The sequence below is a fragment of the Quercus lobata genome, chromosome 12 (genome assembly GCF_001633185.2).
Source record: "Quercus lobata isolate SW786 chromosome 12, ValleyOak3.0 Primary Assembly, whole genome shotgun sequence".
Taxonomy (NCBI): domain Eukaryota; kingdom Viridiplantae; phylum Streptophyta; class Magnoliopsida; order Fagales; family Fagaceae; genus Quercus; species Quercus lobata.
In genome coordinates, this window is record NC_044915.1 from 16,610,333 (window position 1) to 16,632,665 (window position 22,333).

The 22,333-nt window shown below is 34.2% G+C and overlaps 1 protein-coding gene across 2 annotated transcripts; it reads left to right on the forward strand.

Annotated features, from left to right (window-relative positions):
• The first annotated feature begins 3,791 nt into the window (after positions 1-3,791).
• On the forward strand, positions 3,792-18,007 carry LOC115971318. 2 transcript variants are annotated; one of them, XM_031091171.1, is made up of 12 exons: positions 3,792-4,200; positions 6,568-6,686; positions 6,770-6,876; positions 6,959-7,046; positions 9,874-10,951; positions 11,075-11,129; positions 11,240-11,321; positions 11,506-11,586; positions 14,744-14,848; positions 14,932-14,981; positions 15,583-15,703; positions 17,677-18,007. In XM_031091171.1, the coding sequence occupies exons 1-12, from the start codon at positions 4,038-4,040 to the stop codon at positions 17,767-17,769; spliced, it is 2,142 nt and encodes a 713-aa protein (XP_030947031.1). In that variant the 5' UTR covers positions 3,792-4,037; the 3' UTR covers positions 17,770-18,007. The 2 variants fall into 2 exon arrangements, with proteins under 2 accessions (XP_030947031.1, XP_030947032.1); XM_031091172.1 differs by lacking the exon at positions 6,568-6,686 and having other exon boundaries at positions 4,091-4,200.
• Positions 18,008-22,333: the final 4,326 nt, after the last annotated feature.

Sequence of the window (22,333 nt, forward strand, 5' to 3'; positions counted from 1 at the left end):
ACCCAGAGCCCTTTGACTTCGCACCCTTCGACTTCGCCGGTGACCCAGAGCCCAGATCACGCATTCGACTTCACCGAGATCGCACCCCAGGATCGCACTGAGACGGCACTGATCGCATTGAGATCACAATTGAGAAATGGTTGGGTTTTGATGAATTTGACCGAATTTGATGAATTTTTTTTTTTGTTGGGTTTTGTTTCTGTGTTTATTTATTGAGAAATGGTATTATATATTTGTTTGGAAGCTAAGAAAATGTGAGAAAATGTGAGGAACAAGAAGAAAATGTGTTTTCTATATTATTTTCAACAACACAACCAAACACTAGAAAATAATTTCCAAAGCATTTTTTAGAATGCAACCAAACACTTGAAAATATTTTCCTTTCCCGAAAATAGTATTTCCAGAAAATATTTATTTTTCGGAAAATATTTTACATAAACCAAACACAGCCTAAGTGGAAAAGTGGCTGCTTTGAAAAAAAAAAAAGTCTATATATACAAAAAAATTTGACACTTACTAATATAGTAGATTGTAAATAATAGATAAAAAAGTAATGTTGGTAGTATGCCTAAATTAGAACCTATATAAGTTTGTCAACTCAATTATTGTAAAAAATATTGTCAATTTTTTATATATGCAGTAGTATTGTTAGAGGAAAATATGTCATACAAAAAAGTGCTGAAGAGAGAGAGAGAGAGAGAGAGAGAGAGAGAGAGAGAGAGAGAGAGATTATCACTAGGGAGTGTTTTTTTTTTTTTTTTTAGTATTATTATTATAATTATAATTATGGGTGGTGTTAACTTTATTTATGGTAGTTTCATTGAGTGTGTAACAATCCTTTTTAGACCAATCCTAAAAACATGTTTCGTTGACATAAAAAAAGTTTTATGTTTCATATTAAAAAAAAAAGTTTCATGTTGACTTGCCTTTTTCGCCATGCCAAGCACTACTATAAAATGCAAAAAAGAAAAAAAAAAAAGTTTTCCATAATACTTTTTTCCTCGAAAACAAACTAAGTGTTGAATTTGGTTATTTTTCATTATTATTGTTGTCCATGCTTTACCCTTAATCTTGAATTTCTAAATCTATACGGGGAACTGGGGAAGTAAGGCTAAATCCTAAATGAATGAACAAGTGAAATATAACAAATGCCCAGAGTTTCTTGGTTCAGGAAATTTTCATTTTTTATTTTGATAATTCATTAAGCAGGGTGATTTGAATTATAGACATGTTAATAAAAAACAACATATGTTGTCAATTAAGTTATGAGACTTTTATCACAACCTTACATACAGGAATTAGTTAGGTAATATTAAAAGTCGTAAATACACCTTTAAAAAATAAAAATCAAGTGTAATACACATATCTAATTTCGAATTGATTCTCAAAAACAATACAAAAAATCCAATTAAAACAAGACCTCGCTAAAATTTATCACACATTAGCAATACTTATATATAAGAAAAATACCATTAGTGGGTTCGTTAACTCAAATATTAAAATCTTTTGCATTCAATAAGTAACTTAGATTTAAATCCTGCTTACACTAAAAATATTAACTTCTAAGCATGATGGTAAAAACAATAATCATAGAGGGAATATTATATAGGTTTATTGTATTTGCAAAACAAAAAATAAACATTATATGTGGGTTCTAGTTAACTTAACCAGTAAAGTATCTTGTCATCAATAGATTTGAGTTTTAAACTTTGCTTACATTACTATTTTGGTATATATTACAAAATAAAGGGTAAATTACACTTGACCACCCTAAACTATACATCAAATTATACTTTGTACCATAAACTATCCAAACGCATACTTTGCATCCTAAACTATCACACTTATCATACTTTGTACCCCAATGTTACTTTTGTTATTATATTTAACGAAATCCTACTACACCTGACAATCACATGAATTTTGCTTAGGTAGAACAAACTAAAAAGACTGAAACACCTTTCTTCAAAATCAATTAAAACAAAAGCCCCTTTTTTTTCTACATCTCTCACCCTTTCTCATGTGCATGCCAGCCTTCCCTAAATTCAGATTCTTGTAAACCCTAAATCCCTAATTCAAAAATTGCTTTTGCTCCACCACCGCTCCACCATCTCTCTATCGTCCCTCCACCAATGCGACACCACCACTCCACCATCCCAAATCAGAACCTCGCATAGTCTCTCACACTTATCACATATTTGAAACAAACTTCAAACTTCAAATGCACAAATCTAACTATATATACCTACCGAGACAAACACTAGCTCATGATCATCTAACAAAAAATACCCACCTTTCCTTTCCTTACATGTTCTAAAATCGGTCTTCTTTTGGCTTAATTGCTCAAATGAACATCTAGGTTCTTTCTAAATTGTTGAAAAGTCAGTCTTTTTCCTGGTGGGGTTTTACATGTGGGTTTTTCTTGGGAAACGATTATCAGGAATGAGAGATTTTTTTAGTAAGAAACAATAGTTTATTTGTTGAGATAAAGATATATGGTAACCAGGTCGTTGTACTTGTTCACCTTCGGGGATATTTTTATTTTATTTTATTTTATTTTATTTTTTTTTGCTGAATTTCATCTTCAGTCTTTTTAGTTTGTTTCACCTAAATAAAATGCATGTGCTTGTCTCGTGCAGTAAGATTCTATTAAATATAATAACAAAAGTAACATCATAGTGCAAAGTGTGATAGTTTAGGGTGTAAAGTATGCGTTTAAATAGTTTAGGATGTAAAGTATAATCTGATGCATAGTTTAGGGTGGTAAACTGTAATTTTCCCCAAAATAAATATACCTAAGTCTTCATCACATGATATTATACCATATCAAACAAAATTAATAAATAAATATTCTTAATATCATCATTACATAACATGTCATAAATTTGATTATGTATGAATGAAAATAAAAAACATATTTTTAATAATTAAAGAGTATTATCGAGAGCAGACGTCATATGATGAAACTCTCTAAAAAAAATTAAACAAAATATCATATATAAGTAAAGTGAAAAAATAAAATGCTTTCTCAATGAAAAATATTAATAAAATTTGATATGTGAGTAAAATAATGTAAAAAAAAAAAAATATTTACAAAACAAAGCAATACTTTGTCTACGTAGCTGAAAACCAAATGGGCCGGAATTTAGTGGAATGGATTGAAATTAGCAAAATAGACTCGAACAAAGGAGTAGATGGAGTAAAAGAGTGATTCAAACTGGTTCAATAACTAAATTGTAATTTTTCTGTTATTTCGATAGAACGGAATGGAATTAATAATATTGAATTCTAAGATTTTTATTTAATGCCATTATAGGAGGTCATTTTGTGAGTTATAATTTTTAATTTTTTAATTTTTTTATATAAGATAGATATTCTATTCTAACCTAATTTATGTGTACATGTGAGTAATTACCGCACTAAGGGTGCGCAGTGGTGTGAGTTATAATTTTTTTTTAGGGAAGGTGTGAGTTATAATTAATATCATGATTTTTTATGTATTTACCTAATATATATATATATATATTTATATTAGGTAAATATATAAAGAATCATCATGTTATTAATTGTTTGGTAATATGGCATTAAATAAAAATCAAAGAAGATTAAAAGAAAAAAAAAAAGAAAAAAAAGAAAAGAAAAGAGAGATCTGGAGGAGAAATTTTTTTTTTTTGCACGGAGAAAAAATTAAACACTAGGACATAGGCGTTTCCGTCACAACTCTTTTTTAAGTTTTTAACAAACAAAAGTCACTTCCTTCTCTCTTCCTCTCACTGCGCCAGCTTATATAAAGAAAGATATATAGATATATATAAATCTTCTTGGCCTCTCTCTAACACACTTTCTCTTATTAAGACCAATTCTCTCAAATTATCTGTCCGCGACCCGAAAACCGAGTGCGTAAACTGCTACTTCCCAGAGACGAAATTGTGTGTGTGAATCCCAAATCGAAAAAAAAGAAAAAGAAATTGTGTGTGTGTGAGTCTTCGTCGTGATCAGTCTCAATCTCTCTCTCTCTCTCTCTAGCTACAGCAAAAATGGCGTCGTCTTCTACTGAAGAACCACAGCCACAACCGCAACCTCAACCACAGCAGCAAGTGAAGGAGTGCGCTCACAAAACCAAGCTTATTCAATTCTTAGGTCGTACAACTCCTATCGTTCTCCAAAACGACAATGGCCCCTGCCCTCTCCTCGCTATCTGTAAATTTTCTCTCTCTCTCTCTCTTGCTAGGGTTTCGTTTCTGTCTTTCTCATTTTTAAAGAATGTTAGGTTTGATTACTGTAGAATTATTATTTCTTTGGTTACACGTATAATTTAGGGAAATGGTTGTGTTAGGGATAGTTAGGCGGTGTTCGAAATGGAGGATTTTCTTGTTGATTTTCTGAGCAACCAAACGGTGTAAGGCAATCATTAATTCGATGATTAATCCGATAATTTAGTGGAATTTGATCATTTCAATTATAATTTTGTGCTATTAGGTTTTGTTTTGTTTGTTTGTTTTGTTTTGTTTGTTTTAATTAATGGTTTCTGATTTTCACACACGCACTTTATTGCTTCTTGTTTACTGATTCTTGATTTTCTTGTTCTTCCATTTTGTCGCTGAGAAAATTAAGCAAAGGAAAGAGAGTGCAATTTTGTGTTTTATGTTGCTTTTCCAGGAAGTGTGAATTTACCAGAGATTTGATAAATTTCTGTATTAGGCGTAGTTAGAGATGAAACTATTGTAATCTGTACGTGTGACAAGATAAATTTAGAAAAATAGAGGAAATTAGGTCTTATTGATGTTATTTTATTCTTTTTTTAGAAACTGAGAAATTGCTGTATTTTGCCGGGCATTGTTGAGTGGATTTCTTGTTAGTGAAATATGAGTAAAAGCTCGTACCAAGTTCATAAGGCTTGAACTTGGTACGACCTTATACTGGAAGAGATGGTTGGTAGGCAGCCTTACCCCCAATTTTTGGAGAGACTAATTCCTAGACTCGAACTTGCAGCATATTGCTTAGGCAGAGGTCACTTACCATCTCACCAATGTTAAAATATATTTGCTATTTTAGTGTGTTGACAACCAAATGGTGGAAATAACTTGATCAATTCTTTCATTATAATTTTGTTTGGGAGCCTGACGATTGAGAAAAGGTAACATCAAGGCCCTCTAATTTTGCAGTTGATATGATTTTCAGAGTGAAAAAAATGTTATTAGGTTAAATTGTGCTTTTAGGGAACCTGTCTTTGCCTCTCCTTTGCTCATGTTACTCCTCATTGTTTCTTGATTGTTCATTTTTCTAGCCGAGGAACTGAATTTTTTGCAGAATGATATTCTTGGCTTTTGATTTCCAAGGAATTGAACAATTTAAATTAGGTAGCCAATGTAGTTTTATTATGCTAGAGCTTAGGTTTTAGCATCTTTTACTTCTGGATTGCAGATTATGAAAATTATAGAGTTACATATAAGCATTTTACTTTTACCTATCAAAATAAATTAAGCATTTTACTTTTTATTGATTTCCTGCTTCTGCCTTCTTCCAAAAGTATTAGTAGTTTTCTTCATCCTTTTATATCTTGGGTTTTTTTCCCCCTGTAAATATTGTGCTAAAATCCAAGAATCATTCACATGTGATGTTGTCCATCATAATACTCATCTGTTTAGTTGTTTGGATAATTATTTTATTGACTACAGCTCTTTCTTGATAACGTTTTTTTGACATAAAAAAGTGTAAATCACTATGATTACTTTGCAATCTTATCACCCCATAATATTTTGTTAATAAAAGATCATCCATGTTGTTTTATTCAGAATTGTGTTATGTTTTGATGATTGGTGTTTGGGTTTGCAGTAGAAATTTTTCTTTTTGTATAAATAAAAATTATTTTTTAGAACAACTTCCAAAGACTTATAAAAAAAAATTCTTTAGAACAACTTGAATTCTAGCATCTTCTTTGCGTTTTTCACCATTCTTACTCACATCCCTTTTCCCAAATTCTTTGTTTATTTGTTGTTAAAGTATGGGGAGAAACATGGATTTGAAATTAGGTCTTTCTTTATCTGGCAATGTAGATAACAATATCCTTGATTCAGTTAGCCCTAATCAATTATTTTAGCTAGTCTAATTGACCTAATTTTTTTTGGTGGGAAATCTAAATTTTCAGGGGACTTTAAGAGTTGAATTTCCTCCCCCACCCCCCCAGGTCCTTTACAAGGTTCAACTAAAATATGTAAATTCTACAAATTCCATCAAAATAATATTCTGGAAATCAAGAATTGATTTCCTCCAACATCAGCTAATACTGTTTAATTTTTAATTTTAAGTGTATGAATATGCTGTAATGATGGAATATGTGAATTAACTGTTTTGGTATTGAAGTTGATTGTGGGCATTCTTGTTTCAGTTTTATCTTGCCTTCTTTGTTTTTTACATTTGGGGTGGGGGAAGTTCCCCGGGGGGGGGGGGGGGTGGGCGTGGGTTGGTGTTTGGGGGTTTGCTTGTCTTTATGCAGTAAAGGTTTGATATTCCTTTTCTTGTTCCTATTTTCTGGGAAATAGATCATTTACTCATGGGTTGCTACAGGTAATGTTCTTCTACTGAGGAATAACTTGAATTTGAGTCCAGATACAACAGAAGTCTCGCAGGAGAAATTGCTTTCACTAGTTGCTGAAAGATTAATTGATTCCAACAGTAATGCCAATGTAATTTATTTATTAAATGGTCAGTTATGAAGTTTCTATTTGCTGGTGTAACTGGAATTAACCATTTTGTTATTGTGTTGCAGAATAAGGATGAAGGTTATATTGAAAATCAACAACAGAACATTTCTGATGCCATTGATCTGCTTCCTCGACTTGCAACTGGCATTGATGTAAATATACAATTCAGGAGGTTCGACTTATTTATTCTAATACCAGTTATTATTGTCAGTTTCGTTTTGTATTTCTGACTAAAAGTTTAATGATACTTTCAGAATAAACGATTTTGAGTTTACTCCAGAGTGTGCCATATTTGATCTGCTGGACATTCCACTCTATCATGGCTGGATAGTTGATCCACAGGTTCTCTCTTTTCTGGCCTCAGACTTACTATATATGTGAGATACCTAGTGACTGGTTCAAGTTGCCCTTTTAGTATCGTAGTACTGTTTGTTTCATGTACTCCATGTGTCTGAACACATTGGATTTCTACTTTTTGGTCCTTATCATACATTTGCATTCTGGCCTTACCCAATTTGTTCAACTTATGAGCCTCTCATGAGTCATTGTGTGCTGCTACTGTCAAGAATTTTGATGGTGGTGATTTACCCTCATGTTTTCCTTCTCATATTTATACTGGTTCTTATTTCATCAAACCTTTTTGGTCCCCCTGTATAGGATTTATGTTTTTTATCTGCAGACTGAGGCTAGTTCTTTTGAAATCTGTGTGTCCAGTGACCTTTCTATGGCTCATCTTCTTGAATAAACTTCATCTGAAGCTCTTAAAATTTAGCAGGGAACTTTTGGGTGTTGAATATTCATTCTCTAAATTGTATCAGGTAGAATTCCATTAATCATATTCCTCTCTTTATTCATAAGAGACAAGAAAACTATTTAATCTTTTGTAGAGTCATTGAAGCAGAATGAAGGCCTCTTCGATTCTGTAATAACTTTTGCATGTATTTTGGTGGTCGGTGGTGATGCAACATTGTGTTCAGTGTGGAAGTCCTAAAATAATATAATAGCTCATCAGAATTGCAAATAACTTAAGAAAACCTGCAGCATTGCTGTGTTGTCATTTTCCTTTAAATATTTGTACGGAACTTATTGGTTTAAATTAAATGTTTCAAGTATTTAATAAGCAAAAGCTTTAATTATATTGTTATAATAATTAAATTGTATTTTGTGACTGTTAGTTTGTACATTGATTTTTAGACATGTAAGCACGTACTTCATGGGTGCCTTTCGATTATGAAGCCCAAGGCTTTTTCCTTCAACAATTTATTGGCAGTGTTGTTCAAGTTGTAAGCTTGGACTTGCCTTGAACTAATTTGGCCTGGTAGTCAGCGGAAATGAGGAAATACATTTTTGGTGTAGTTGTAGGAAGTTGGGATAGAAAACTTCCTGTATGGTTTTATATTTTTATGAGGCCTTGATGTTTGTGTACATGGCAAAGCTTGGGTGGTGTTGGTGCTGTGCAGACCACACTGTGTGTTTCCAATTATGAATCCTTTAAAGGGTGAGTCCAATACAGTGAACCACGATATCCTAGGTCAGCAACAAGTGATAACCATTGGAGAGAATCTGGAGGGTAAATAGAAAAGGATGCCTTGTGGAGGCAAGTGATAGAGGTGAAATATGGTTGTAGATGGGGTGGTTGGTGTTCCAGTTCTGTTTCTAGTCCTTATGGTGTTGGTGTATGGAAAAATATTAGTCGGGGATGGCCTACCTTTTCTTGTTACATTCTGTATGATATTGGTGATGGGTCAAGGGTAAAATTTTGGCATGACCATTGGTGTGGGGAGTCACCACTAGCTGTCAGTTATCCAGATTTGTTTCGATTTTGCAGAAATAATGAGGCAAGTGTGGCTGAGCTTATGAAGTTCACTAATGGGGTCCTTTTTTGGGATGTAAGCTTCTTTAGGGATTGTCATGTTCGGGATTTACTTCTATATATGGCTCATCAGTAAGGGGGTTTGGGGAGAACAAAATGTGTTGGAAAACAAATAGAAGTAAGGGATTTATGGTTAAAGATTATTATAGTCTTCTAGTGGGTTCTATTGATTGTTGTTGGCCATGGAAAAGCATTTGGCAGCGTAGAAGATCCCTGCTCGTGTAGCTTTCTTTGTCTAGATTGCTGCTTTGGGAAAATGGTTGACAGTTGATAATTTGAGAAAAAGGAAGATTTGGATATTGGATTGGTGTTATATGTGTAAGTGTAATGGTGAATCGGTTGACCATCTTTTTCTTCATTGTCTGGTTGCTAGGGATTTGTGGTCTATGGTTTTTGGTCCATTTGGTGTAAGTTGGGTTATGTCACAATCAGTTGTCGGGCTTCTAGCTTGCTGGTTAGGCCAGTTTGGTTGTCATCGAAATGGGAAAATATGGAGAATCATTCCCCATTGCTTAATGTGGTGTCTTTGGAAGGAGAGAAATAGCAGATGTTTTGAAGATATTGAGAGATCCATACCCGACCTTAAGCTTTTTTTCTTTAGAACTTTATTGGATTGGCTGTCTGTTTTGCAAAACCAATCATTCTCTTCTCTTTCCATTTTTCTTGATTCTTGTAATTTTTATTCTTGATTGTTGACCCCTGTACACTCCCTATGTACTAGGGTGTCCTTTTTTTAATATCAATAAAGTTTATTACTTATCAAAAAAAGTGTGGTTTGGGTAGGACTTGAAGGACTTGGAAGCTTTCTCAACACTTGTTCTGTTAGGAACTTTGATAGCCTCGCATGTGGTCATGCTCTGTTGCTTCCTCTCTCCCACCATTTCTCTGGCAGGGGGCTGCTTCATCTTTTTGTGACTGTCCTATTAACTACTGGTGTTGGGCCAATGTTCTTTGGACCAAATGATTTCTTCCCCCACCTAAACAAGGATGGAGGGTCAAGCAGTGCTGGGTGTCTTGATTTCTAGTTACCTAACAAAAAAAAAAAAAAGTTGGTGGTCACCTTGCAATTAGTAGATTTATTTTACTGATCTGGAAAGTTAGAGAATCTGTATATTTTGAAGCTAGCTTATTATATGATGGGAATTTGCTTCTATGCTACTAGTAGGCTATAATAGGCAATGGTGTTTAATGGTCTGACACTGCTGGATGTCCAGAGTTTTTTGAAACACAGATTAATTATTGTGTACTTTTTGACCATTTGATTTAATAATAATTTTTTTCCTGTTTGTTTGCCAGGATCATGAAACTGCTAATGCAATTGGTTTAAAGTCCTATAATACTCTCACGGGGGAGCTTGTAGCCCTGGAAACACAGAATATGGAAGGTATACATAAGAATAATCCTGAAGAAGATTGTATTGATTTTGCTGCTGCAACAACTGCAGCTCTAGGAGTCCCTTCTCCATGTCTTTCAAAGGCTACCTCTTTCGATGATTCTCCACGTTCAGTCTCTGATAATCAGAAAGGAAGAAAGGGGGACCTTGAAGAAGAAGCAGAGCTTTTGAGAGCTATAGAGTTGTCTGTCGCTGACAATTCAACTGCAGTGGGTGATCCTCATATCAGTGGAGGGACTGAGTCTGTCAATTCAAATGAAGGGGTGTGCCTTAAGGAGGTTATGCTTGTAGATTCTGTAAATGGGTTAGAGAAGTGTCATGGTGTTGAATATAACAATATTCATAAGCCGGAACCATCTGTAGTAGGTGACTGCAATGCTGCAAACAATCACAATCCAATATCTTTAAAAAATACCCCTGGGCAAGCATCTAGTTCATATTTGAAGACTGATGTGGGAGATCTCCTTCATCAATCAATTTATGCAGAATCTGCAGAAAGTATCCTTCATAATGATATTGTTGAAAAAAGCAGTGTTGATACCTTGCTCCAAAGTGGAAGTGCCCCTTCCATTTCTCCTGGAAAAGACACTGAATCTGTCCATGAGAGTCATGTGGATATTACTAGAGGGAGTGAAGAACTTCAGAAGGAATCCACTTTTACAACTGATGTTCATGAATCTGCAGATAAGCAAGATGGGTGTAGTACAACAGAATTATCAAGCTTATCTTCACCATATGCTGATTCAGATTCATCTAGTGGGAGAATTCAGCACATAGATGGTGCCGAAGCTTTGACTTCAAGTGTTGATGGCAGTGAGCCCATGTATGAAGGAGAGGAATGTATATTGGATTCAAGAACTGCAGTTTTTGAGGACCGAGAACCTGTATATGAAGGTGAGGTGGTTCTTGCAGAACAAGCAGACAAAAGCACCATAGATGCCTTTAATGTGAAGTCCAAGGATGAAATCACCCCACAACAAGGTTAGTGGTATATCAAAGAAGTTGATGTGCTTTCAGAAGATTGTTTATCTGTATTAAGTTTTCAACTAATATGATCTTGAATTTAGTTAAAAGAAATTCTTCCTTTCTTTTTGATTGCTTTAGGTGAGCTGATCAGGAGCTTTTTGAAGAACAATGCTAGTCAGTTGACCTTTTATGGGTATGTTGATTCACGGTTTCATTATAAACGCCTAATTTTATTATTAATTCATATGTTTTGCTACATTGGATACTGGGAAGTTCTTTATATTTTTGTCAATGCTTTTGCAGCCTTTTCTGCTTACAAGATGGCCTTAAAGAAAGAGAACTTTGTGTTTTCTTCCGTAACAATCATTTCAGCACCATGTTCAAGGTTCGTAAGAGCTAAAAATGTTCTTTCTCATGATATAATCATTGATGTTGCTGCTGATTAAATGCTAACTGTAATTATTAATGGTGAAAATTTGAAGAATACATATATAGTTTTGTAACCTTTAGGTTCCATAGTCCCTGAACATCAATTCTTAAATAGTTTCCTGAATCTCCTCTTATTGCAGTTTGATGGTGAACTTTATCTTCTAGCTACAGACCAAGGTTACATAAATCAGCCTGATTTGGTATGGGAAAAACTAAATGAGGTAATCCGCTTACACTCTGATCTTATTTCTCAGTGTACTAGGTCACATTATTAATTATTGTCCTGTTTGTTTAAGGTTTGGTCACTGTTTCTAATTGTGGCTGAAACCTTTTTTTTTTTTTTTTTTTTAATAAATAAGTAAATAAATATTTTTTTGAACAATGCTCTACTTTGCGTACACGAAAGTGAATACAAAAAGTTTAAAAGAATTACAAATGTATGATAAGGATTCTAAAAACTTAGTAATGGAGTTATATTAGCTATGAAGCACGGGTGCGTTTCGGGACTCGGCGATTTTTGAAAAAGGTGGGTGCGGGTGCGGGTGCGGCAGGACTCGGCGATTAAAAAATTATTAAAAATATTTTTATAATATATGTTTAATATATTGCTAAGCATACTTTTACTTTTTCACATTATATAAACAAATATTTTACTAATAATTTATAAACAAATATTTTACTAATATTTAACCAAATATTTATAAACAAATATTTAACCAAATATTTATAAACAAATATTTAACCAAATATTTATAAACAAATATAAATATTTATAAACAAATATAAATATTTATAAACAAATATAAATATTTATAAACAAATATTTAACCAAATATTTATAAACAAATATTTAACCAAATATTTATAAACAAATATTTAACCAAATATTTATAAACAAATATTTTACCAAATATTTATAAACAAATATTTTACTAATAATTTATAAACGGTGCGTTTGCACCTTTTTTTTTTTTTTTTTTTTGAATTTCGGCGTGACTCGGCCGATACAGGCCGATACGTACCAAGTCGGCCCGATTTGGGCCGCGTCGGCGCCTAATTTGGCCTCGTCGGCCCGAGTCGGGATCCGCCACGTGGCGCGACGCGGCACGACGCGGGACGGACGCGCGGTCTGCGGCGTCCCTCCCGCGTCGCCACGTCCCGCCGCGTCCGTGCATCCTTGTATATTAGTAACCACACACCTGAGACCAATCAAAGAACGATCTAGCAAATAGCTCTATCAATTGTATACTTTAAATTTCCACATCCTCAAGTGTACGATGATTAGGTTCCCTTCACAAAGTCCACATCAAACATAATGGGACCAAGTTCAAAATGTCCAATGACTGGTTGCCTACCCAATTCCACCAACCAATCTAAAGGTCAGTGATTGTTATCAATAGTACCCAATGAAACCCAAAGGAAAGGGTATTTTGGTAAACAGCGGCTCATTCTAGTGACATGGACCTGATGGTAGCCCTATCAGTTATTTTAATCTAGCCTCTAGGTTGCCCCCTCCGAGATCCAACCACAAAGCCGCAACTCATTTGATCCCATACTCAATGAGCTACACCTGATTAATTACTCGGGGTGATGGTTGGTTCTAATACCAAATGTTACAAATCCATGGGTAAAACTCACCCTTGAAATCCGGCTTGCAAGGGGAGGGTGACCAAGAACTTATATAAACATATGGTTAAGCTTATATTTAATCCATATGGGACACTAGGATCATAACAGTTTGCTTTACTAGTCAAACTAATAGTCCTAATACTAGTGGGAATCCTATTACTACTAGTATACTAGTACAAGTAAGAGTCCATATATATATATATTGTGCTCAATGTATTAAAAAAAAGAGAGTTGATTAATAAAATTGAGTGTTTTGAGCTATAGGCACTTTGACCTTTGTTGGATCTTTCTCCTTCTCTCTTCTCTTTCTTTTCACCTTCTTTTTCTAAAGTTTCTGTTCACAAAGCCCCTGAACAGCTCTATCTCTCTCTAATTCTTCTTCTTTCCTAACCCTAAACCCACCACAACTATATGTAGACAAATTCCCTAATATGTCCTACATCAACGACAAATACAACACCCTACTAGTATGTATCGTCTCTTAATGAGATTATCACAAGTGAAGATCTTCCCCCAAGCTGCTGTCCATACAATGAAAGAAACCCTCCTTGGGGCCTTGACACATTAAATACTATTCTAAGGGAAAAGCATATTGCAAGGGTACCTTAAGGCATCAGAAAGTGAGTGAACATCAAAATCCCCATTCCCTTTCAAAACTGCATCTCAATCAATCTCTACTCTCCTGATGAGGGATAAGAGTATGAAGAAGATCGAAGAAAGAGGTCAGCACCTCTATGTCCCAATCATTGAAGTTTCTCACAGAGCTTACATCCCAACTCTGTTTCCCCGTCACATATTTTCTCCCCCAACAAGGAACCAACTGAGGTATCTCGATCTTCTTGCTGAAACCTGATCAAGATGCTGGTTCTTCAATATTACATTTTTTGTAGAATCAAAAGTTGTATAGGTCATTTATGGTTATAAAATGCGTGTATTTGGAGGGAGCGAAATTGGCGTACTTTTGAGGACAGGGACAAATCCGATGACCAGTTGCTTGCTTATTTTAGTGGCACTCTCTTTGATTGGTCTAGGGCTTGGGGACTCACCTCTAGTGATTCTCTCCCTTTGTTTCTTTGTTCTCTCCTTTGTAATTAGCTCTTTGCTGGTTTCTGTTTGTTTTTGTGTTTCGTTTCTTTTTCTGTTTGTTTCTTCCTCTGTATTCTTTGCTCTGCCTTGTGTTTTCATGAGGTAGTTCTTGAATATACTTCTTTCTTATTTATCAAAAAAAAAATGCGTGAGCTACAGTTTGTTTTTGAAATGGGTTTAATACTTGGATATTATTTTACTTATCAAAAATACTTGGATATTACTTCTTGATAGACCACACACACATAATGTCAATGTATATACATGGATGGATGAAGGGTGTTCAAAACATTTAGATAGCAAGTATTTGTGGTTCTGCTACATTACTTATTTATCCAAAAAAGAAAAAAAAGTATATGTGGTTCTGCCATTGCCATGGAGGTTGTGCCTGTAGTGGCTGTAATAGAATGGCTTCTCAAAAGTGAACTTTTGAAAGTTCATTCCAAATTTAATTATTTTTAAAAAAATTTCTCCTACTGTTTCATTTAGAAGATATTTATGAAATGATAAGGAAATAGTGCCTTTTAACATTGAAAATTATAATAGTTATAATATTATTGCTATGTTGTCATCTCTCTGTCCAAAAAATTATTGTTATGTTGTTATATAGGATTTTGAAGTTTGGTGCCCTAATTATAATTCCTCCCATGCTTGTCACTTCAGGTCAATGGGGATACATTGTTTATGACAGGTAACTTCAAGGAATTTAAGGTTGAAAGTCGTGCAAATGACAACTGGGATGAACATAATGTTATGGCCAGCACAGCTGTACGTATTTCTTTTATACCTATAGTATATGTGAGGCTGTCAATAGTTGCTTCCATGATACTAAATTGAATTTTCTGCTTCAGGATTATCTTGCCAGCATCGACAGTGCATCACAAGTGGGTTTTGATCTAAAGTAATTATTTCATCTTTGTTACTGTGCATACATTGATTTCTTTCCCGTTTTGCCATTAATTTATTTTTGGTGAAAATACCATTTGAGTTCCCTACATTTTGGTAGCAATCAATTTGATCCTTGTTATTTTCTACTTGCAGTCAACTTTTGTTAATGACTTGACAGTAGGGATCAAATTGATTGCAAGTTGATAATAATAGGAATCAAATTGACTGCTATCAAAATGTAGAGACCAAATTGATAGTAACCCCAAAATTTAGGGACCAAAATGGTATTTTCGCCTTTATTTTTTCAACTTTTTGAAAATGAGCTGAAAATATTGAAAAAAAGTGGGGTTTTAAAGAGCTGTACTTTGAAAAGGTTTAGTTTTAAACTGCCCTCTAAAAGGGGCACTAATGTTTTTAGTCTTGTATTTTTACTTCATTTTTATTATTTTAGGAGAATGTCAAATAAAATTAACAAAATGTGAAGGCAAAGTTTAATGAAAAGATCATCTTGAATATATAGTTTTTCCATTTTTGAAAGATTTCGTGTAATTTTCTAAAATATTTTATTACTTTAGAGTGAATCTTGTCCAAAATGTAATATTTTGTTGTTGCAGTTCTGATCTGCAATTGGCAATTGCTCTGCAACAACAGGAGTTTGAGCAACAACCGCAACGTCAGAATGTGCAGCAACCATCACCCGTTAGTGGCAATTCAAAGCTGGTTGTAGGTCCCCAGGTAAAATTTCTTGTTCTGAACATCTGTTCTTATCAGTTTAATGCCTGCTTTTCATCCAAACATTACACCTGATTCTGTGATGACTTCTATAAGTATGATTTTTCTATTTGAAATTTCTTGTATTCTGATACCAAGAAAGATTTATTGTTGTGTTAACCTCGTGTTTACAGTACTTTCCCTTGGAAATAGAATTGCTTGGTATTATTTTTTATCTGAATCCTAGGTGATTCAATCAGGCTAGTTTTGCCTCTGTTAAACATGTATTAGTATTTTCCAGACTGGGACTGGTGTTTAGTTGTGGTCTAGGGTTTGAGTGGTGAGTGTCTTGTTAAGAATGAATACAAGGGCTATACAAGGTATGGTTGCAAAGTTTCATTCTCTATCAACCACACATAGATCTTGGTTCTCATTGACTCATTGTTGTATGGTTCTTTTCCTATGCCATTTTGTTGGAATTGCTGCTGGAGCAATTTAGAGTGCCTTGTATTGATTTGACCTGCCCAGTTGAACAATTTTGTTAGCTTAGCTTAGGGCATGTCATACGGTCTGAAATAGAGTTTGGGCTTTGTTTTAGTGGAGCCCAAACCTAAGGACTGCATTGTTCGTAGGTTAATATGTTTTTCCCCCCCTACTATTTGAGGACACAAAGACAAGCATCATGTTGTGTAACGGACATGGGGTGTTGGACATGGCTAACCCAAAGATCTAGACATGGGAACATGATAACATTTGATTGTGTGTTGCATGCAGAAGATTTGTACATTGTAAAAGACCATAAGAGTAATTACTATGTGAACTATTTGTTGCTTTTTGACAAAAAATGCTAAGTATTTTCCGCATCATATGCACTTCAGGATAAGTTAAGGCCAATTGTTCTTTAGGTGTCCAAACGAGTATTGGAGATGGATACACATCGTTTCCTTTGCATTTGATATGTTAATATTTCATCAGCATAAGCAAGCTATAGGTTTTACATCTCTATATTGACAAATAGATTATGTAATTAACAATACATATTGCATATGTTGTTAGTTGATTATGTGTTTAGTCTTCTTTATATCGAGGATTGGAAATAACTGGCTAGGTCTGTAGCTCTAGTATCATCACTATGTAGTAGCAAATACCAAATTTCTTGTTGGATTCAGGGACTCATCGTGCTGGTGGGTTCTGATAATAGTAGGAGTTTTGAGTTCATTTCTCATTACTTCCAAGTTTTATAGGGCAAGAGAAAAGCTGTTGTTTGGAGTTTGATTTACATTGTGAAAGTGAGATTGTTGTTGTGATATAGGAAACTAATCAAATTATCTTTAATGAATGTTCATTGCTAAATAGGGTAAAACTTAGATACAATACCTTAGGTGCTATACATTATGTTCCCTAGTAAATTCAAACACTTGATTGCATTGGCCAATATAACACAACTAGTTTCCAAGGATAATTAAATTCAATCCACCCAGGTGTTTGAATCTTATTGGGGAACTTAATGTACTGCACCTATGTTTTACCCAAATAGGTATGTTTTCCTTTTCTTTGTGGGTCAGGGAACCTGTGGGGTTCCTTAAGGATAAACACAAGCATATCTGTAAACTGCAGTGAGCATTTTGGTTTAAGTTATTTGGACAATCTATTGTTGATTGAAAGTTGGGTAACCAAATAATGTGCACCACAAGCACTCGTTATTTTGAGGGTAGAAATGTGACAAAAATCATATATTCTGGCAGTTGTAACCTTCAGGATGTAAAATGTTGTAATTTTCTTATATTTATGTACACTAGATTCTCGCACTGATCTCTTGCATAAATGCAGTGGGAAATAAATTTTTGAAGAAGTTCAAAGAAGCACATTGTGAATATAAAATCATGTTCTATTTTATTAATAATATAAAAATCTATGCATCTTCCTCGAGCTATTGATTTCCTGTCATGACTGTAAGCAAAATATATAGATTTCTTCAACAAAATGCTCTTTTGCAGGGGCCAAGAAACAATGGCAGAAACCCATCCTCGTCCTCTTCCTCCAGACCTGAAGCAAAAGCAAAAGAAAAAGAAAAGTGTACTGTGATGTGAATTGTGCATGCAGGCAGTTTGGAAGTTTGTTGTAAATGGTGTGTTGGCTCCTTTGTATTCCAGGATATTAATCAAACTGTATTTTCCGTATATGTGAATAATGGAAGTATATAGTACCACATGGCTAGGCCCTCCAATCTCCGCTAATTTTTTTCCCCAGTTCACGCAGTTTTAATTTTAAAATTTTTTTTTTTGAAATAATAGTCTGATCAAGAGTCAAGACAGGTTTGCTCGACTATCTAGAAAAGACTCAAGATAATGTTGTGATAGCCTTGGTTGTCCGAGATTCATTTTGAGAAAGTCTAGGGACAACAAAATGTTACAACATTTTCACAATACATTTGTTTTTATTTTGTAACGAGTCTTGGTTTAATATTTCATTTTAACCTGTGAAAGTATTGTGAAAATGTTGCGGCAATTTGTTAGCCCCAAAACAACTTTTGTTACAGGGAATCTCATTGGTACGCCACTATGCTATGCAGGACTACTTTAAGTCCGCGTGTCCTTCCTCCACAGGCTTGTCTTTGCAAACTCTATTATCATCCTCGTGATATTTGCTGAAAATATCTGTTCTGCGGTACGTGGAAAAGGTTATGCTTGGTATCAAATGCGTCACACAAAGCAGTTGGGTATACCAATGGGGCTTGGCTCAGCTGGGGGGGTTTGGATACTTCGTTTAACTCATTTAGGTTTGAATTCCGTTGTCAATAGGAGTCTGTTGGTAGACATTCACACGGGTTGACCCATAAACTTTAATCTTAACATTCTGTCCAGACTGGTGTAACTTAATTAACCTTTATTTTTTTCTTAAAAAAAAAACAATTGGGTATTAATTGTTGAGACTTCAGAGGCTATGAACAGAGTTTGATTGATTTCTCGCCCCCTCCACAAATTTTTTTGGTAACGAGGGAATCCATTAAAAATTAAAAGAAAATACGACTAACACAACGCTCTGATTAAAACAAAAGAGAAGGGAGGGGACCAACTGGTCCCACGGTTCATCATGACTAACTAAAGCTTCCAAATGATTACAGTCCATTTAATTTATTCCAGAAATTGATAGGCTTCATGGTAGAAAATTTCGCAGTTCGCAATGTCAAAACGGCCCCAATAGAAACCTGTAGTCAGGTCTGTCAGTGTCATTAAACCTTGCAATGGCAAAACAGGCTCATCAATAACCTGTAGACAGTGACAAAAGGATTTATGGAGGGAAACAGGATTGGAGTAGTTATTCCATAGATGCCTTGTAATTTCGAAATCAATCATGTCTTGCAACTTCAACATCAACTCATCAAGGGCCGAAGTTTCTATTACCGTACAAAGTTGCAATAGTTTTTTTTTTTTTGTTTCCTATTCTTAAAAATTTCAATTAGAGATTAATCATTGTTCGCGACGGATGGACCTTAGTAGGATAAATTGTTGGCTCAGTAGGTTTTTTCAAAGTGCAAGTACCCGAACTCGAATTGAGGAACACATCCAGTCGAACCTGGGACAAACACTTTGAGACCAAGTGCCTAACCATTTGGCCAACCCACCTGGGTTGTGTGCCTACCATTCGTTATTTGGTTTTTAACCTTAATAAGGGAGTGTTATCTAGGATTTAGATCTGTCTGCTATTTTTTTTTTTTTTTTTTTTGGAGAAAAAATCTGCTTACCTTTTTATTATCACTGTTAGAGATTTATTTTAATAATTGTTTTTGTTTAGTCATGATACACATGTTGGAGACCGAATGAACTAAAAGATTCTGGAAATTTTGTTTTTGTTTTGTTTGTTTGTTTGTTTGTTTTTTTTTTTTTTTTTTGAAATAATTCTGGACATTTTGTTAAGAACAAAATTTCTTTGAATTTATATCAATTTTATAAGTTTTTACTTATTACTTATGAATTATAATGATCATGACAGGAATGTAGGACATCATAGGGTTTATTTTTATTTTGAGGAATTTCCATATTTATGTTTTATTTCCTTATTTTTAATTGTTTTTAGGGTTTTACTTGTTAAATTAAGGACAAGGGACTAGGTGGCATTGAATTAGGGACGCCTGTCCCTTTTTTTGGGGAATGGAAAACCTGCGTTGGGTGTGAGTGAGATAAATTGAGGTCATCAATATAAGAACTTTATAATTCATGTCATCTCATTGCTCATTATAAAAGGTTTGTAAAATGACAGAAATCATGAATCACAATTGTAAGGACTAGGACCCAAAATAATGTATTGGGCCTTGGGCCTTATCCGAAGACATTAACAAGTCCGAAGAGGAGAAGATAACTATTAAATGATCCCCATTAAAAGTCTCATCAGTGGGGGATGAAGGGAAGGAGGTCCGAGAAGGAACTCCCCCTCGGACACGACAAATGCAGACCAAGTGTGTACTCTAACAATTGAAATGCGCCCCATGAACATGTGAGAGGGAAGGAAGTTCAAAATATCTAAGGAAAAGTTGCTACCACCACATTAAATGCACTGCAGTTACTTTTCTGACCACATTAATGTGGAGAGGACCCCTGAACAATGCTACTTTGGCTGTCACAACTCACAAAAGGCTGAAAGGGGTGTCTGATGGGATGGGTACTCAAGTGGGGATCCAGATGATCAACAAGTGTAAGGTCTAGATGATCAAAAAGGAGTAATATAATGTGGAAGAACCCCTATGAGTAGGGGGTAGAGAAGAGGGAGAGAGAACACTGTAGCATACTAAACAATCTTAATATTCAATTGTGATCAGTATATGTTAAACTTTGGCCTCCTCGGACTAAAAATCCATTAACACCGATGTCTTTTATTTGTGCTTGATCGTCTCTTAACTCAACATTAGTCGTTGCCCAACTCATTAAAATCTAGTTCTTTGACCCATACTCTACAAATTCATTGTATTGGGCTTATTAGATCAGGATTCCATATATTTGGGCTTGGACTCCAAATATTGCCCCTACAACAACCAAATCATTCATAAAACCATCTTAGAAGTATCTCAAAAAAAAAAAAAAAAGACCATCTTAGAAGTATTCTCAAAAGAAAAAGAAAATGAAAGAGTTAGATTATTAGAAATTACTAGTTGAATATTGAAATGTACCTAATTAGGTCCAATTTTAAGAGGGAAAATTACTAAAATGGCTAAAATTAAATAAAATTACTACTCAACCCAAGTTTTATTAAGACTAAAGCAAGGTTATTTTTTTCCCTTGAAAATTGAAATTTAAAGAACACTTGATATGATCTAATATTTGAGCCAGTACGGGCACATCATAGAATATTTTGTATACTTAAATATACATTGTATAAAACGAAATTCAAAATATTAGTAAACAACCCCTTGTATGGATCACAACTCCTTGTATGGATCACAACTTAAGTGGATCCTAGTAGCACCATTAGGAAAATGGAGAATGATCCTCATAGCATTATTTTTAAAATCAAGAGTTTTGTAACTTAATTAGTTTGCATTTTTTAGTGTTTATAAGACATTCAAGATTGAATAAAGTTTCTCTTTAAACTAGTTTGGAGAAAAACTCTTTAAACTCCATATATATATATATATATATATATATATATTTATATTGAGTGTGAATTTTGAAAATCTAACCAATGAATTACATATTCTTATTATATCATTCATTTTTGCAAAATTTGAAGAAAATTAAATATCAATTGCTATGTCATCAAATAAATGTTAAAATTTCAAGTTTTTGTGATCTAAAATTGTATATAAAAAAAGGGATAATTACACTTTGCTCACCTGTGGTTTGCCTCTAATTCTATGTGCCTACCCGTGGTTTGAATTTTGACACTTTGCCCACTTCTGATTCTCACCGTGAGTGTGCCGTAACCCACCTCTGTTAAAATTAAGGGTAAATAGGTATTTTTGTACAAGTTTTATGTCTCTCTCCTCCCAAAACAAAAAATAACACAAAAATGCAAGAGAAAGAAGATCAAAAAGTGGTATTTGTCTCTCTTTCCCTTCACACAAATCTTGAACATGATGAACATACCCAAAAAAAAACCCAGATCAACCTATCACTGACTTAATGAAACATCTACAAAAAATCATTAAGCTTTAAGATTAGGGTTTAAGATTAGCATGTCACAACTCTTTACAATCAACACATCAGATTTTAATTTTATTTTAGTGTTAAAAAATTTTAAAAACTCATATCTGAACACCAATCTCACCATCGCATCAATGCACTGCACTTGTCTCCGGCGAGATCTCAACACCGGAATAATCATAGCTCCGTGCAAATTATATTTCTCCAATTGTCTTACTCTTTATGTACCCTTTTTTTCTAGGTTAATTTCTGTATCCAATTGATTTCATTATTGTATTATTTTATTTGCTGGATTAGTGGATTTGGTGATGCGTTTTATAGTGAAGCTAATTATTCTAACTCAGTCATTCCCAAAATCTAAGAAACACCCCAAATCTCACAGGGATTCCAAATCTGCAGAAAATATATTTGAAGGTTGTACAAATTTGATTGAGGTTCACTCATCCGTCGCTGTCCTCAAGAACATACCAAAAATCTGAAAAATTACAAGAAGTTGAACCCAAAATAAAACATCTAA

Excerpts from the sequence above, each read along its gene's own strand:
- LOC115971318 (XM_031091171.1), top strand. The coding sequence starts at position 4,038 with ATGGCGTCGTCTTCTACTGAAGAACCACAGCCACAACCGCAACCTCAA. Across the intron at positions 7,047-9,873 it reads GCTGGATAGTTGATCCACAG|GATCATGAAACTGCTAATGC; the intron begins GTTCTCTCTTTT and ends TTTGTTTGCCAG. Across the intron at positions 10,952-11,074 it reads TGAAATCACCCCACAACAAG|GTGAGCTGATCAGGAGCTTT; the intron begins GTTAGTGGTATA and ends TGATTGCTTTAG.